General features: G+C 52.1%; 1 protein-coding gene across 5 annotated transcripts in view; it reads right to left on the reverse strand.

The window, feature by feature from the left end:
- Positions 1–13,769, reverse strand: part of DDX11 (DEAD/H-box helicase 11) — a 30,278-nt gene that overhangs the window by 988 nt on the left and 15,521 nt on the right. For 2 of the 5 annotated variants that reach the window (XM_084878415.1, XM_084878417.1), the window contains 17 exons: positions 12,920–13,072; positions 11,771–11,817; positions 11,358–11,437; positions 10,573–10,617; positions 10,387–10,454; positions 8,838–8,876; positions 8,450–8,561; positions 8,169–8,300; positions 7,550–7,662; positions 3,252–3,324; positions 2,822–2,925; positions 1,752–1,901; positions 1,442–1,510; positions 1,248–1,348; positions 747–831; positions 376–454; positions 47–201 (listed from right to left, as the gene is read on the reverse strand). In XM_084878415.1, coding sequence (XP_084734541.1) covers positions 47–201; positions 376–454; positions 747–831; positions 1,248–1,348; positions 1,442–1,510; positions 1,752–1,901; positions 2,822–2,925; positions 3,252–3,324; positions 7,550–7,662; positions 8,169–8,300; positions 8,450–8,561; positions 8,838–8,876; positions 10,387–10,454; positions 10,573–10,617; positions 11,358–11,437; positions 11,771–11,817; positions 12,920–13,072 — 1,605 coding nt within the window. Of the gene's footprint in view, positions 1–46; positions 202–375; positions 455–746; positions 832–1,247; positions 1,511–1,751; positions 1,902–2,821; positions 2,926–3,251; positions 3,325–7,549; positions 7,663–8,168; positions 8,301–8,449; positions 8,562–8,837; positions 8,877–10,386; positions 10,455–10,572; positions 10,618–11,357; positions 11,438–11,770; positions 11,818–12,919; positions 13,073–13,769 lie in introns of all 5 variants that reach the window. The other 3 variants (XR_014794591.1, XM_084878416.1, XM_084878414.1) reach the window with 3 other exon arrangements.

Here is a 13,769-nt window from a genome sequence, read left to right on the forward strand (position 1 = left end):
TTGGTGGGAATGTCCTCAGGAAGGAAAAGACAAAGGTAGGACTGACCTTCCGCAAAGCAGCAAAGGCAGGGCCAAAGGTGGCTTTGACCTCCACCCGGTCTCGGATCCAGGCTGGCAGCTTTGCCAGGATAGGTGGGCGGGCATACCGCTGGTCCAAGAGCACTATGCTGGCAAAATCCTTCTGGTGCCTGATGGCCCTCCCTGGATGGGACAGGTTCGGGCTCTGATTAAACCTACCTACCGACAGCACATTCTGTGTCCCTTTCTCCTCCTCAGACCTCAGACTAGAGAGATGGTAAGTAAAATCCCATCCTGCCACCTCACTCTTCATCCTTCCCTCCCCAACTCTTCATCCAAGGCCAGTCCCCGGCTTACCTATTGATTGGTTGACAGCCTTCATACATAGATTCTCCACCAAAGCCTTTCCTGGGGGGATCTGACCTGGGGTTCGGGGCTGGGAAGCACAAAGAAGATGATGTATCAGAACTGTTTCTTGTCCCCTGCCTAGTGTTCTGAGAAAAGGACACTGCCAGGTTCTAAGCAAGACAGCTACACGGGCACAATGCCAACAGCTGATACAATGGATGATGTCATGAGAAGCTCAAGAGGGTATGAAGGATGCTGCTGTCATTCCCCCCAGAACACACAGCAGGGGCAGTGGGGGAAGTGATATCATATCTTAGCTCTAGAGGCTACAGAGCTCTCTCCCCTTACCCTCTCATCCTCCAGACCCTGAAGGTACTCACAAGGGTCTGGTCCAGGTAGGCCATTTTCTCTTGGAGCTCTGGAGACTTGATGTTGGGGTAGGGCAGGCCCACCATAACCACACACCTGAGTGGAGGCACACAAGAGCCAAAGGCACCTGGGGTTCACAAGGCCCAGGACGCAGGGCCGGGTCCTCACCCACATGACAGCGGCTGAGCCTACCACTCCCGTTCTCAAGCTGTGCTCAGTGGCTCCCCCTCTCCCTCCCCACCTATACCGCCTGGAAAGGGGTTTTTCAGCTAAGAGATCCTCTAGGCCAGAGATCCATCTAGGCCAGGGAATTGAGTTCTGATAAAATTACATCAGCCTAATTTTCCACCTGGCCTCAAAGGACCACACCCAAAGCTACAAATCACTTCCCCACGCAGCTGGGTGCAAACTTAGATGGCAGCAGATTACGGGGGGGGGGGGGGGGGGGGGGGGCTGCTTGGAGTGAGGGGATGGGCATCAGAGTCCTGGGAGATGGGAAGCCCACTACTTACCGCCCAAGATCATCAGAGAAGTTGATGCCTTCACTCATCTTTCCTCCGACCACCGAGAGCAACAGGGCCCCCGTCACCATGCCTCCTGCCTGGCCACAGCACTGCAGGAACAGCCCAAAGCTGGGACGCCACCCACAGGTTTTCAGCCGCCAACCCCACAGGTCTGGACCCAAGGCCTGGGTTCCAGCTCTCACCTGAATGCACCTCGAATACTCTGTCAGCACCTGTTCCACCTGGTTTGCTCGCTTGGGTTCCTGAAATATCTGAAAGTAAAGACATCTCCCAGAACAGGGTTTCAGGATGCCTGGCTCACAGGTCTGCTCCAGATCTTGTTTTCCAGCCTGGGCTTTGGGGACTCCTCAGGGCAGGGACCAGGGATTAGAAGTGGTGGGAGACGCCCTCATATGGGAGGCCAGACCAGCCTGTCTGATGTGCAGGAGAAATCCCACGGGAATCCTGGGACACCGTCCCCAGAGTGGAAGGTCCAGCTGAGGGATCACTCACCTTTTTCCTGACAGCCAGGCGGGCCAGCAGGCCACTCTTATCCCAGTGGGCATGGACCTGGCGTTGGTACTCATAGGAGGGGAAGAAACAGATCACCCCTCCAGGCACCACGTTGCACAAGTTACAGAGGATGCGACCTGTCTCGTCCATCTGAGAAAGGGAGACAAGGGGCCCTCCATGGGGCCACTCCTGAAGGCACACCAGAGAGGCTCCGAACTTTAGGGCTCAGAACCAAGTACAGAGACTCACGGGTGAGTGCGGTCAGGGAGGGCTATGGCCAGGTGGTGCCCCCTGCCTGGGAATCACAAATTGGACTGTGTCACCCTCCCTCCAAACACACTCAACTGCTGCTCCTGGTAACTAGCAGCGTCTGACACACCGCAGTCCTAGCACACGGAGCTACACCAGTTACTGGTGTGTGCCAGGTCCGCCCTCCCCAACTCCCAACGTCCTGTGGGAAACTGGAGATTATGTCAAACCGGGCACTGGAAACCCCAGGCATGCCACTAGAGAAGTGCCCCCAGCACTGGCATCCCTGCTGGCAGGGCTCGATATAACCCAATGGCAGAAGGAAATGGTTTCTCACAAGCTTCATCTTAAAGAGATGGCTGGAGGTGTCAAGAAAACTATTTTAAAAAATCCTCACCCAAGGACATACCTTTCATTGATTTTAGAGAAGGGGAGAGGGAGAGAGAAACATTGATTGATTGCCTCCCATACATGCCCTCACTGGGGACTGAACCCAAAACCTGGGAATGTGCCCTGACTGGGATTCAAACCCAAGACCCTTTGGCACACAGGTTGATGCTCCAACCGAGCCACGCCGGCCAGGACAAAAAAAGTTATTTAGCAGCGTCAGAGGTGAGGGGCTCGGGGAAGCTCAGACCTTCCTGATAAGCACCTAGACACTACTCATCCTGTGCCACTATTCCTCCCGTGCCAGCTGTGATGAGGACCAGGACTAAGTTGCACAATGCTTGAATACTTGGGATTAGCCAGAGTGTCCCCACCCCAGAAGTCTCTCTCCTGCCCTAGCAAAGGCAAGGTGAGGCAGGATGGCTGGTACTAACCATCTGAGGCAGCTCTCTTTTCAGGTATGTGAATTCCAACTGCTGGTTAGAGGGCCCACTGCAGATGACGAGGGGTAGGATGTTGTCTGGAGGGATCACGTGACCTGGGGAGACCCAGAGAGAGGCTGAGAACTGGAGGTGCAAGGTTGAGTCCAGAAAGAGCACTGCCCAACCCTTGCCTTCCAGACTAGGAGTAGCTGTTTATATCACTTACCCACCCACCTATTTCCACACTACAGCAGCAATGCTCAGAACTCCCCAGGTGGACAGAGGGGGCACAGAGCACGAGAGCACAGAGACGGCGAGCTCAGAGAGAGCGGGCAAAGGATGAGATGTCCATCCCGTGTCTCCTCAGCCCCTTACGCCTGCTAACAGCATATGGTTCAACTATGACAACGCGGCCCATTCCACCCTGGACATGGATCCTCACCACAGGAAAACTCCACCAGGCGCTCGGCTTCCACCCCAGCACATGCCAGCAGCTGCTCCCGAAAGTCAGAAACCTGCGGACCACAACGTGAAGGCGCTGTGACCTCCCTGAGGTCCAGGGACAGGGCCTCAGGTCTGAGCAGGCAGGGGCCTTAATAGAGGGAGGAAGAGAGAATCGCTTGGAAAGACAGAGTCTAGGTGAGGAGGCAGCAAGTACATAAGAACAGAGAAGTAAAAAGAAAAGCTGATAACAAATTAGCAAAAAGGATAAAACAATTATATGGTGTCCAATGCTGGCAGTCCCATTTAACTACTTGTGGGAATAGCAAAGGAAATTTGGCACAGTGGCTCTCAGCCCCACATATGCAACAAAATCACCAGAGGGAACTTAAAAATATATATTCACATGGCCAGGGCCCAGCCTAAACTATTGAATAAGAATCTCTAGTGCGAGGACTATGCTTTTGTATTTTTAAAAGCTCCATTCAAGTTTTTTACCTATCAAATTGGCAAAAATTCAAAAGTTTGACCACTCTGGAGAAACAAGAATGTGTATATACTGCAGGTGGAATACAGCACAGTACCACCGCAGCCAGCGGGGAATGGGACAATATTTAACAAATCAGATATATTTAGATTTTCTAATCTAGCAATCCCATATCTAGTAGTATCCCTCCCATATCTAGTAGTCTCCCAAGAAGATACAGCTCAACAAACCAATTAACACATGCACAGGATATTTCTTGTGAAGTTGTTTATGAGGGCTAGACTGCCTTCCCAGAGGGACTGGTCGACTGCGCTATGCTGCATCCACCCAACAGTAACCTGCACAGCCAACGAAAGGAACGCAGACCGTACCTGTGTGCTGATACGGAGTGATCACCAGAGCATACTGGTGAACAGAAACTGAGCATGCCACCTTTGACATAAGAAAAAAAAGGAAAGGAAAAAAGCCATCTGCTTATTTTGGGAAAAAAAAGAAAAAGAAAATTTATCATGAAATAGTAGAAGGACAGACCAGCCCTCCCCTGCTGGCCTGATCGCCCACAACTGCCCTCCCTTGCAGGCCTGGTCCCTTCCAACTTCCTTCCACTGCTGGCCTGGTCACCTCCAACTGCCCTCCCCTGCAGCCCTGGTCACCCCTAACTGCCCTCCCTTGCAGGCCTGTTCCCTTCCAACTGCCCTCCCTGCTGGCCATCTTGTGGTGGCCATTTTGTGTCCACATGGGGGCAGGATCTTTGACATATGGGGGCAGCCATCTTGTGTGTTGGAATGATGGTCAATCTGCATATGACTCTTGTATTAGATAGGATAGAGGCCTGGTGCATGGGTGGGGGCCAGCTGGTTTGCTCTGAAGGGTGTCCTGGATCAGAGTGCGAGTTTCCTTGGGGCGTGGGGCGGCCTGGGCAAGGGGCCTGTGGTGGTTTGTAGGCTAGCCATGTCCCCTGGTGACCCAAGTGGAGGCCCTGGTATCTAGGATTTATTTACCTTCTAAAATTGAAACTTTGTAGCCTTGAGCGGAGGCCAGGGCCAGCCAGGAAGCTTGGCTTCTTCCATTGCCAGAGGAAACCCAAGCTTCCTGCTCTCTCCAGCTCCATGGCTAATGCCATTTTTGTTGGGATTCATTTATCTTCTCTAATTGAAACTTTTTAGCCTGGAGTGGAGGCCTGGGCTCAGGCAGCCTTGAGCCCTGGCAGCTGCAAGCCCAGGGCTCAGGCCTTGCAGCTGTCCTGGCAGCTGGGGGGGGGGGGGGGGGGCTGCACGCGGGGAGTGTTGATATGATCGGTGCCTTCCCCTGATCAGCTCAGTTGCCTCCCGCAGAGGGAGGCCAGACTGTGGCTTAGGCGGCTCCCCTAAGCTGTCAGTAGGACATCCCTTGAGGGCTCCTGGACTGTGAGAAGGGAAAGACCAGGCTAAGGGACACTCCCCGCCCCCGGGCCTCTAGTAGATATATAAAAAGCCAGCGACTGGAATGCCATAATAACCGGAAACCAGTCGCTATGATGCCCACTGTGGCCAGCAAACAAGCCAGATTGGGGAATACAGGTGGGGCGGCAGCCAACCTCCCTTGGCCCCTCCTCCCTGTCAGCCCTGCCTTTGATTGGCCTCTCCCACCCCAATCAAGGGTGGGGCAGCTAGCCAACACCCACTCGGCCCTTCTCCCAGCCTGTCCAGCTACAATTGCCTGCCCCACCCCATTGGCCTCCAGCTCCTCCCCCTGGCCACCCCTGCCCCACCAATAGGGGGTGGGCTGGCTGGCCAACCTCCTGCAGCCCCTCCCCCTGGAGAGCCCTGTCCCCAGTCAACACCCCCCCCCCCCAACTTTAATCCGGGGCAGAGCCAGACAGCCAACCTCCCATTCCCATGGCCCCTCCCCTGGCCGCTGACCCCCAATTGGCCTCCCTACCCCTATTTGGGGTAGGGCTTGCTGGCCAATTGCCTGCAGCCTCTCCTCCCAGCTGGCCTGGCCATGACTGGCCCTGATCAGGGTGAGTCAGCCAGACCCAACCTGTGCACCAATTCGTGCACTGGGCCTCTAGTATAGGATAAAAAAACAAGTTTAGCTTAAGAAATGAGATAGAGCATAAGGTCAAATAAATTGATTGATTTTTGAATCAGAAATATCAATATGGTCTCATGATGTCTGAAAACATATTTCCCAGGTCGGTACTGAAAAGATCCACAAACAATAATCATCCAGGAACACTGCACGCGCATAGCACCCAGATCTTGGTTTCTAAGTACCCATCACCAACAAAAGAAACTAGGGCGCCTTGGAGAAATGAATGATTCCAGATCTGGGGTAAAGAAAGCACCAGGTGGTCTGGGGTGTTTTGTTGTGCCAGGAAGCAAGAAAGCATCCTAAGACTGAGGAAGCCACATCACAAGGACCAGTAGCAGCAGGGAGGTTCCCACAGGCCACAATGGATTTGAGCATTGAGCTATAATGACTACCAATTATTTTAACACACGAATGAAAAAAACATACAGGTCTAGACACATGAAAGAATGGAAAACAGTAAAGCTACAGGGCCAATCTGACAGGCAGCTGAAGTTGGGAAGAGACCACTTGAGGATGCTGAGTAGCTTTTCATGTAGGAAGTCCTGTTCTAGGACAGCATTTGCCAACCTTTCAGGCCTCACAGACCACCAGTGGTCCACGGACCACCAGTTAGCGACCGCTGTTCTAGGACGTCTCCTAAGGAAATAACCACTATGTAGGGACTGGTTACATTTACCACTCTACTGTTTAAATTCTGTTGTTTTCTAGAGAAAAACTAGAAACCACCTAAATACCTAAAAAAAAAAAAAAAGTGGTTATATAAAATATAATGCATTCATGTTATAGCCAAATATGGTGGAATAAATGCTTGTTTACTGACAAGAAAAATACGGATAATGTTCTGTTGCTGAGTGAGGAAAAGCAAATTATAACAACCGCATTTACAGATAATGCCATATTTTTGTTTTAAAAATATCTACTCTAATAAAAAAGATGCAAATTTACCATACCTTTGCGACACCCACCAGCCAATCAGGAGTTTATAAATTAACCCAACAAAGATGGCAGGTTAATTTGCATACACAGGTTCTGAGTGGCAGGGGGTGGGACACTTATGTCGTCACCATAGCGACGACGCAGGCATTTCACACTGCCCCAGCTGCTTCATCTGGGCAGTGTGGGAAGGCGAAGAGGTGGTTCTGGGTGCAGCAAAGGCAGAAAAGTGGCTCCGGGCTGGAGCAAAGGCGGTGCCAGCAGCCAAGGGAAGAAAGGACCATTCTTGCACAAATCTTCATGCATCGGCCTCTAGTATATGTATATTTGTAGAAATTATGCATACAACTATAATGATATGCACCAAATGAATCTTTTGTTAGTGAAATTATGACCCTTCTTCCTGTTTTTGCTTATCTGTGATTTCTACAATGAAAATATAATACTTTTCTAAAAATACATTTAAATTTATAAGAGGGAAGGTCATATCTATGGCGGGTACAGGAAGGAAGTGGCACTAAGGCACTAAGTGTGAGGAAGAAACTCTAACAGGACTTTCTCTGGAGAAGTGTGATCCCACTTCAGGCACACAGGAGCAGTGGTAAGGCCCATCCCCAAGCCTACAAGGCCCAGCAGTGAGACAGCACAGCAGTGCCACCTGGTGGACATGGTTTGGCCTGTTCAAGCCAAGCACTTTCTGGTTTGGGAACCCAAGGGATGAGGTGAAAAGGCCTGACTATGCATCATTCCTGTCACTGTCCCATCCATACCCTGGCACAGGAGTCTGGATCCGATGTCCTTACCGGCTGCATGGTGCCCCCCGCAATGACGACTGCCCGGCATTCCTTCACCACCTGGGCAAAAGGCACTGCTGGATTCAGTAGCAAGAATTTCAGGCTGCTCTGACTGAGGCTGCCTAATAAAACAACAAAGAAAAGGTCTACATTGGAAGGGGCAGGTGCAGGCCCAACAAACACTTCTATCTTCCGAGGCAGAGGGGACCCCCAGCTGGGTCCATGTAGGAGGCACGAGAGATAATCACTTTATCTTTAAATCAAATCCCACTTAATCTGCAGCACAACCATGAGGTAAGTACTATTAGCACCCTTTCACATGAGGAAAATGCGGCTCAGAGACAAAGAAACTGGTCCAAGACGCACAGCTTGTAGGTGATGGAACCAAGGCTCAAGCTAAAGCCCATGTTACCTTAACCACCAGGCTACATGGCTCCTCTCACATCCTTGCCTGAGACAACTGACCATCCCACACACTTGCTTCCCTCCTCACTACCCCCACTGCCTGCCCAGGTCACAGGAGGCTGGCATCACGTTTCTTCATCCTGACCCCGGAGGTGCTGGGATGGAAGTAAAGGCCCTTTCATGCTCTGGCCTCCAGCTCCAGGCTGGCTTCCCCTCGGATTACCTTGGCGGCTCAGCATGACCCTGCCGTCCTGGTTGGCAGTGGTGAGAGCTTCAAGGAAGCCTTCGATGTGCATCAGCGGGGAAGCAGGCCGAGGCACCCTGGCCTCCCCCTCTTCCACAGGGGCTGTGGGAGCTGCACAGAGCGGAAGGGAGAGAGTCTGGGACCACAGGCTAGAGCAGAGAGCCTTCTTGTAGTTGGACTAACGGGTTCTCTGGGGAGAGTCCACTTGTGAGGACCATTCCTGCCCAGGGCCTGCAACCCAGCCCCGCCTCCTGACTCACTCTCAGTCACCCCGGGCTGCAGGCTCTGTAGGAAGTGCTGGAACCCCGCCAGTCTAGGCTGCTCCCTGGGGGGTGCGAGGACTGCCCCATACCTTTCTGTGAAGCCAAAGAGCTGAACAGGAATAAGAGCAGCAGAGACAAACGAGGGCAGCAGTGAGGGAGGCCACGGTGGACAGGAGGCTTCCATCTCTCATCTGCATCTCAACCAACACCCACCCTCCCGCCAACCCCAACAGCCCCTCTCCAACCCAGCCAAGGATGCTCCCCAGTGAGAATAGAGATGAGGGTGCCTCTGAGCTTCCACAGGGCAGGAGAGAGAGGCTCTGTGAGGGCAGCAAGCAGGGGTGCAGCTGGACCCCACCCAGGCCCCAGGGCAGGGCAGCCGTACCTTTCTGCTGACCATGCTCTTTTCACAGTAGCGCCGCACCTGCAAGACCAAACCCGCTGTAGGCATATGGAAAACAGAAACAGATAACCACTCTCCAAAACCCCGGGAGCATGAGTCACCACCATCTCCCAGGGAGCCCAACGCCTCCCGAGGCCGACCATGTCACCCTCCTTTCTGAAGTCACTCTGCCCCCACTGTCCCACACCACACAGGGCTCTCTACGAGAGGGCCCTGCCAGGCCTCAGGCACGGCCTTCACAAGTCTGCATGGCTCCACCCCTCCTAAAGGTGCTGTGTGATGGCCGTGTCCCTCTGCTTTCCTTCACCATGACGGCACCTAAGCTACATCTTGAGGGATTAAGAGTTAGTCTTAAAACAATCCTATGAGCCAAGGCACAAAGGAGGTAAAGCCTGGGACTTGTTCAAGGGACACCTGGAGTGCAGTTAGGTTGGCGTGCAGGCTGTAATGCAAGACGATGACTTTGGAGCCTTTAAAGAATTCTCAAAAGAATGGTATCTTCCCATTAAGATTCACTAGACTACAGTTTGTAAACATTCTTAGAAGGGAGACAGAATGAAATCAAGAAGACCAGAAAGAAGGCAAAGGAGAAGACTGCTCTGAAGTAGCAGCTGTGGAAATGAAAAGGTGGGGTAAATTCAACAGCTATTCCAGGCTAAAGGACACAATGGAAGAAAGGACTCTAAGATGGCAGGATTGCCAGCCTGTCTGCAGGAGGTAAGGGCAGTCACCATGACCAATCCAGGGAAGTCAGGGCAGCTGGTTTGAAAAGGAAAGGCACTATGAAAGCAAGCAGGGTCTTGAGTCTGTGCGGCTGGGCTCGCACTGGCGCGGCATGCACCGTTTGTGTGGCTGGTGCGTGGTGTCCTCCTATGGTGACCTCGTTGAGCCTTGGCTTCCTTTGCTCTGGAATGGCGATGGCACACCCTACTTTACAATCACAGAACCTTGCCCACTGCCTCAAACACAGTGATTGCTCCATTACTGTTAGTAAACTAGAATCATTAAGGTTGTGAGTCTGGTAGCAGTGGCTGTACCGGCCCCGGGAAGAGCACCAGTATGTAGGCCTGGAACAAGCAAAAACATGAGGCTGCAATAAACCACAACTGGAGGGGGAAGACGAGAGAAAGGTCAAGCAGAGTGGCCCAGCTGTGACCTCACTCACCGCAGCCCAACAGCAGGATCACACTCACAAAGTAACTTCCAGCTCTGCCCAGCACCCCGGGGAAAGATGGAGTAAAGCGGGCCGGGGGTCTCTGGCTGTGCTTATTAAGTACAAAGAAAGGCATCTTCCCCCCTAATCTCTCTGGCCCTTCAGCCCTAGGTCCTGGATTATGTTTTGTTACTGACATTACTTTTTTTTTTCCAGGGTTAATGGCATGTCTGTGCTGTAGATCCTCAGCCCTCTGGACTGACTGAGGACAGAAGGAATTTCCTTTCTATTCCTTCCACAGAGTTAGCACAGTGTTCTGCCACAGGTGGGGGTAAGGATAAGATCTGATGAGCTAACATGAACCAGTAAAACCTCTACCTTGAACAAGTTGATGTTGTCGATCTGGCTCTGAAAGAGAAAGTCATTGATGGTCTTCAGCTCTGTCCCTAAGGGTAAACAAACAAGCCTTGGGGTTCTGCCCTGAAGACCACGGTATTGGGGTCCCAGAGGGAAGCTCAGAACTGGCTCAGACCAGCCCTGGGCCCATGAGGGCCACCCTCTTACCTGTCTGTGAGAGGCTCTGTGTATTGGGATTTTGTTTAATGTTCCCTAAAAGAGAATTTAAACAGGTCAAGATGGTAATCCTCTGGCCCAAACTTCTCACTCCACAGGCAAATAAGAACATTTGTCTGTGAACTGGCTTTTTGCTATTTTTAATACCCATAGACCCCCCACTGAGGACAGATGTTCCAGGAAGCCTCAAAGTCTGACCCACAAGTGATATGGAGCCCAAAGCCTCCAGAATCTTTTCCCAGGGCGGCAGGGACAGAGCAGCCACCCCAGTTTAGGCAGCCAACAGGACACGTCCGGCTGCTCGATGACAGAGGCAAGGCAGCGATGGAAGCCAAGAGCACTAACATGAGACAAAATCCCCTCAGAACCACCACGCTGGACTTCCGCTTCCATGAAAGCATTCAAAAGGATCCCCAGGGAAGGACAGGGGTGCTGCACAGAATGCTGGAAAGGTGCTTGGGACCTGGAGCCAGTGGGTTCTAGTTCCTCTCAATGGGCTCAGCAACCAGAGGCTCTAGCTTCATTCACTCGTGTCACTGAGAGTCAACACACCCCTGCTGCCATCCTCACAGCAGCACTCAAGCTGCCATCATATTATGTAAAACGTCATTCACTGTATTGTAGTGCTATTGCTACCCCAGAACAGTGAAATACACCAGGGCCCTAAAAAAGATCTACTACGGGGGTAAGTTAGACGTCCTGACAGCCAGGGAGCCGAGTCCTACGAGCGGAGCAGGAGGGAGGGAGTTAGGGCGGCACGGGGCGCGGCTCCTTACCACCCAGCACAGCCACAAACTTCTCCAACAGGTACAGGATCTGCTTGATGTACATCAGGTTCTTGGCCTTCAAACGCTTCCTAAGGACAAACCAATAGATAGCAAGTGGGATACTCCAACAGCACCTTCCCTTCTAGTGCCCCAAGCTGAGGCCTTTCTGGCTGGTGTCTTTCTAACTGGGCCACAAGCTACAAATACTCCCCCAGAAAAACAGGCTGGCTGTGGCCCACAGCCTTCAGAGCCAGCTGCTGACCTGAGCACCCCTGGCCTGTGTGGGTGCACACACACAAGAGACAGCAGCACGCCAGGCCACCCCGCCGAGATGCCAACCTAAGTGCCCCCTCTCAGAGGCTGGCTTAGGGGTGCTGAGGCTGAGTGGGATTTTCCCTTCCCCTCTGGAGGTAGTGTCTCACCTGTATCGTTCCATGTACTGGAGCAACTGGGAATGTGCCTGGCAGAGCTGAGGAGAGAAGAAATGGGCATGAAGGCAGACTAGGGTCTGGGCAAGTGGCATAGGGCTGTGCCAATTGTCTAGATCAGTGGTCAGCAAACTCATTAGTCAACAGAACTAAATATCAACAGTACAATGAATGAAATTTCTTTTGAGAGCTGAAAACCAACTTCTGCGCATGGGCCACGAAGTTTTAATCGCATTGAGCACGTGGTATTTTGTGGAAGAGCCACACTCAAGGGGCCAAAGAGCCGCATGTGGCTCGCGAGCCACAATCTGGCGACCACTGGTTTAGAGAGTGGCTAGAAAATGCCAGCCCAGGACACATAAGAGGCAATAAAGATGAGGAGAGTGGGGCTGGTTTAGAGGCCTGTGGCCTGGTGGGACCTGAGAGAGAGAAGGAAGGCAGGTTCTGCTGCAGGGGCCACTCTGTGCCAGGGAAAAAGCAAGAGGCTGAATCTCCGGTAATGAAGCCCGCTCTAGTGTTTACTGGGCTGGGAAAAGGCGTTGCCTACTAAGAGTGATAGTTCAAGGTAACCATCATGTCCTGGCCTAAGGTCAACCCAGGCATTGGTCAGTAGAGGTGGAATGTCATGTGGGTTTCAGAGTCAGAAACCAGTGGTCAAATCCCAGTTTCCCACTTACTAGCCATGTGACCTTAGACACTGCCTAAACCTCCCTGATCTCAGAGTTCTCAGTGTAAAACAGGAATACCAGCCCAATGTAGAGTAGACGTGAACATCAGAGGTAACTCCTACAGTGAATGGCATTCTTCAGTTAAATCCTCTCACAGCAGTTATCATCTAACCACATGAGGACCCTGCTTCTCTCAAGCCATTATCCTGGATCCTGGAGTGGTTAGTAGCATCCTGGGCTGGAGGGACTCAGGACAACACAGGCCGGTGAAGACCAAGGCACCAGCCCCTCTGCCTGAGCTAGATCCCAGTTCTGAGATCCGCCAGAAAGCAGTCACCTCTCGCGAGGCTGCCGCCTTGACACAGTGCACCACTACCAAGCGCCATTTATGGAGGAATCCCAGGTCCAGGCAGTTGGGGAAATGGTCCTTTGCCCCATGATGGACCCTGGCTCCAGTAGGGAGAGGCTGACCTACCTGGGATCCACTGACCTCCGTACTGTGGATGCCTGTGATGGTGTCAATCAGGTTGTGCGCCTCGTCGATGATCACGACCTGGCCCTGCAGCCGGATCCCCGCGGCCTGCCGGGTGGCCGTGTGCAGCAGCATCTGGTAGGGCAGCACCACCACCTGGGAGGAGACGGGGCCACCTGAGTGGGGCGGGACTCCCTCCTAGAGCAGGGTCACCAGCCTGCCCTAAGTTCCTGGTGTGAACGGTTTTATTTCCTGCCCAGAATAGATGTAGGGAAAGGATGGCATCGTACTGTGCTTTTAGCAACAGACTCTTTCCTCAAAAGTTTTATGTGGAACATCAAATATATGAAACAAAAGTAAAGCTGATCTGACTTTTGACTAGACCAAGAGTGGGGTTATGGGGAGGGAAACCCCAGTAGCTTAGCCTTGTCCATTCCCCCAAGGTAGCCCCTGAGGCACCCAAGTTTCCTTAAAAAAAATAAATAAATAAATGGTGAAAACCACTAGTATAGCAGAAGCTAGCCCAGGGCTCTGGTCCAGGAGCTGTCACTGCCTAGCTGTGTGATTCTGGGAAAGTCATTTAGCTTCCGTAAGCCTCATTTTCTTCATCTGCAAAATGGGCTTGATAAACTGTCAAAACAGGGTTAAGAAATGGGTTTGGATAACAAAAATAAAAACATTCTGTACATTTTTTAGTGGCTCTGGTGTTATGTTTTTCCAGTTAAAAGAATACTGATAAACAAAGTGAAAATCCAGAAAATTGGAAACTTAAGACCCAGGTTTTAATATGGTTCCATTACTCACCTACTGTGAGAAACAGATAAACCACTTAACCTTTCTGGACCCGTGTCCC

Source organism: Pipistrellus hanaki, assembly GCF_964339955.1.
Source record: "Pipistrellus hanaki genome assembly, chromosome: 3".
Taxonomy (NCBI): Eukaryota; Metazoa; Chordata; class Mammalia; order Chiroptera; family Vespertilionidae; genus Pipistrellus; species Pipistrellus hanaki.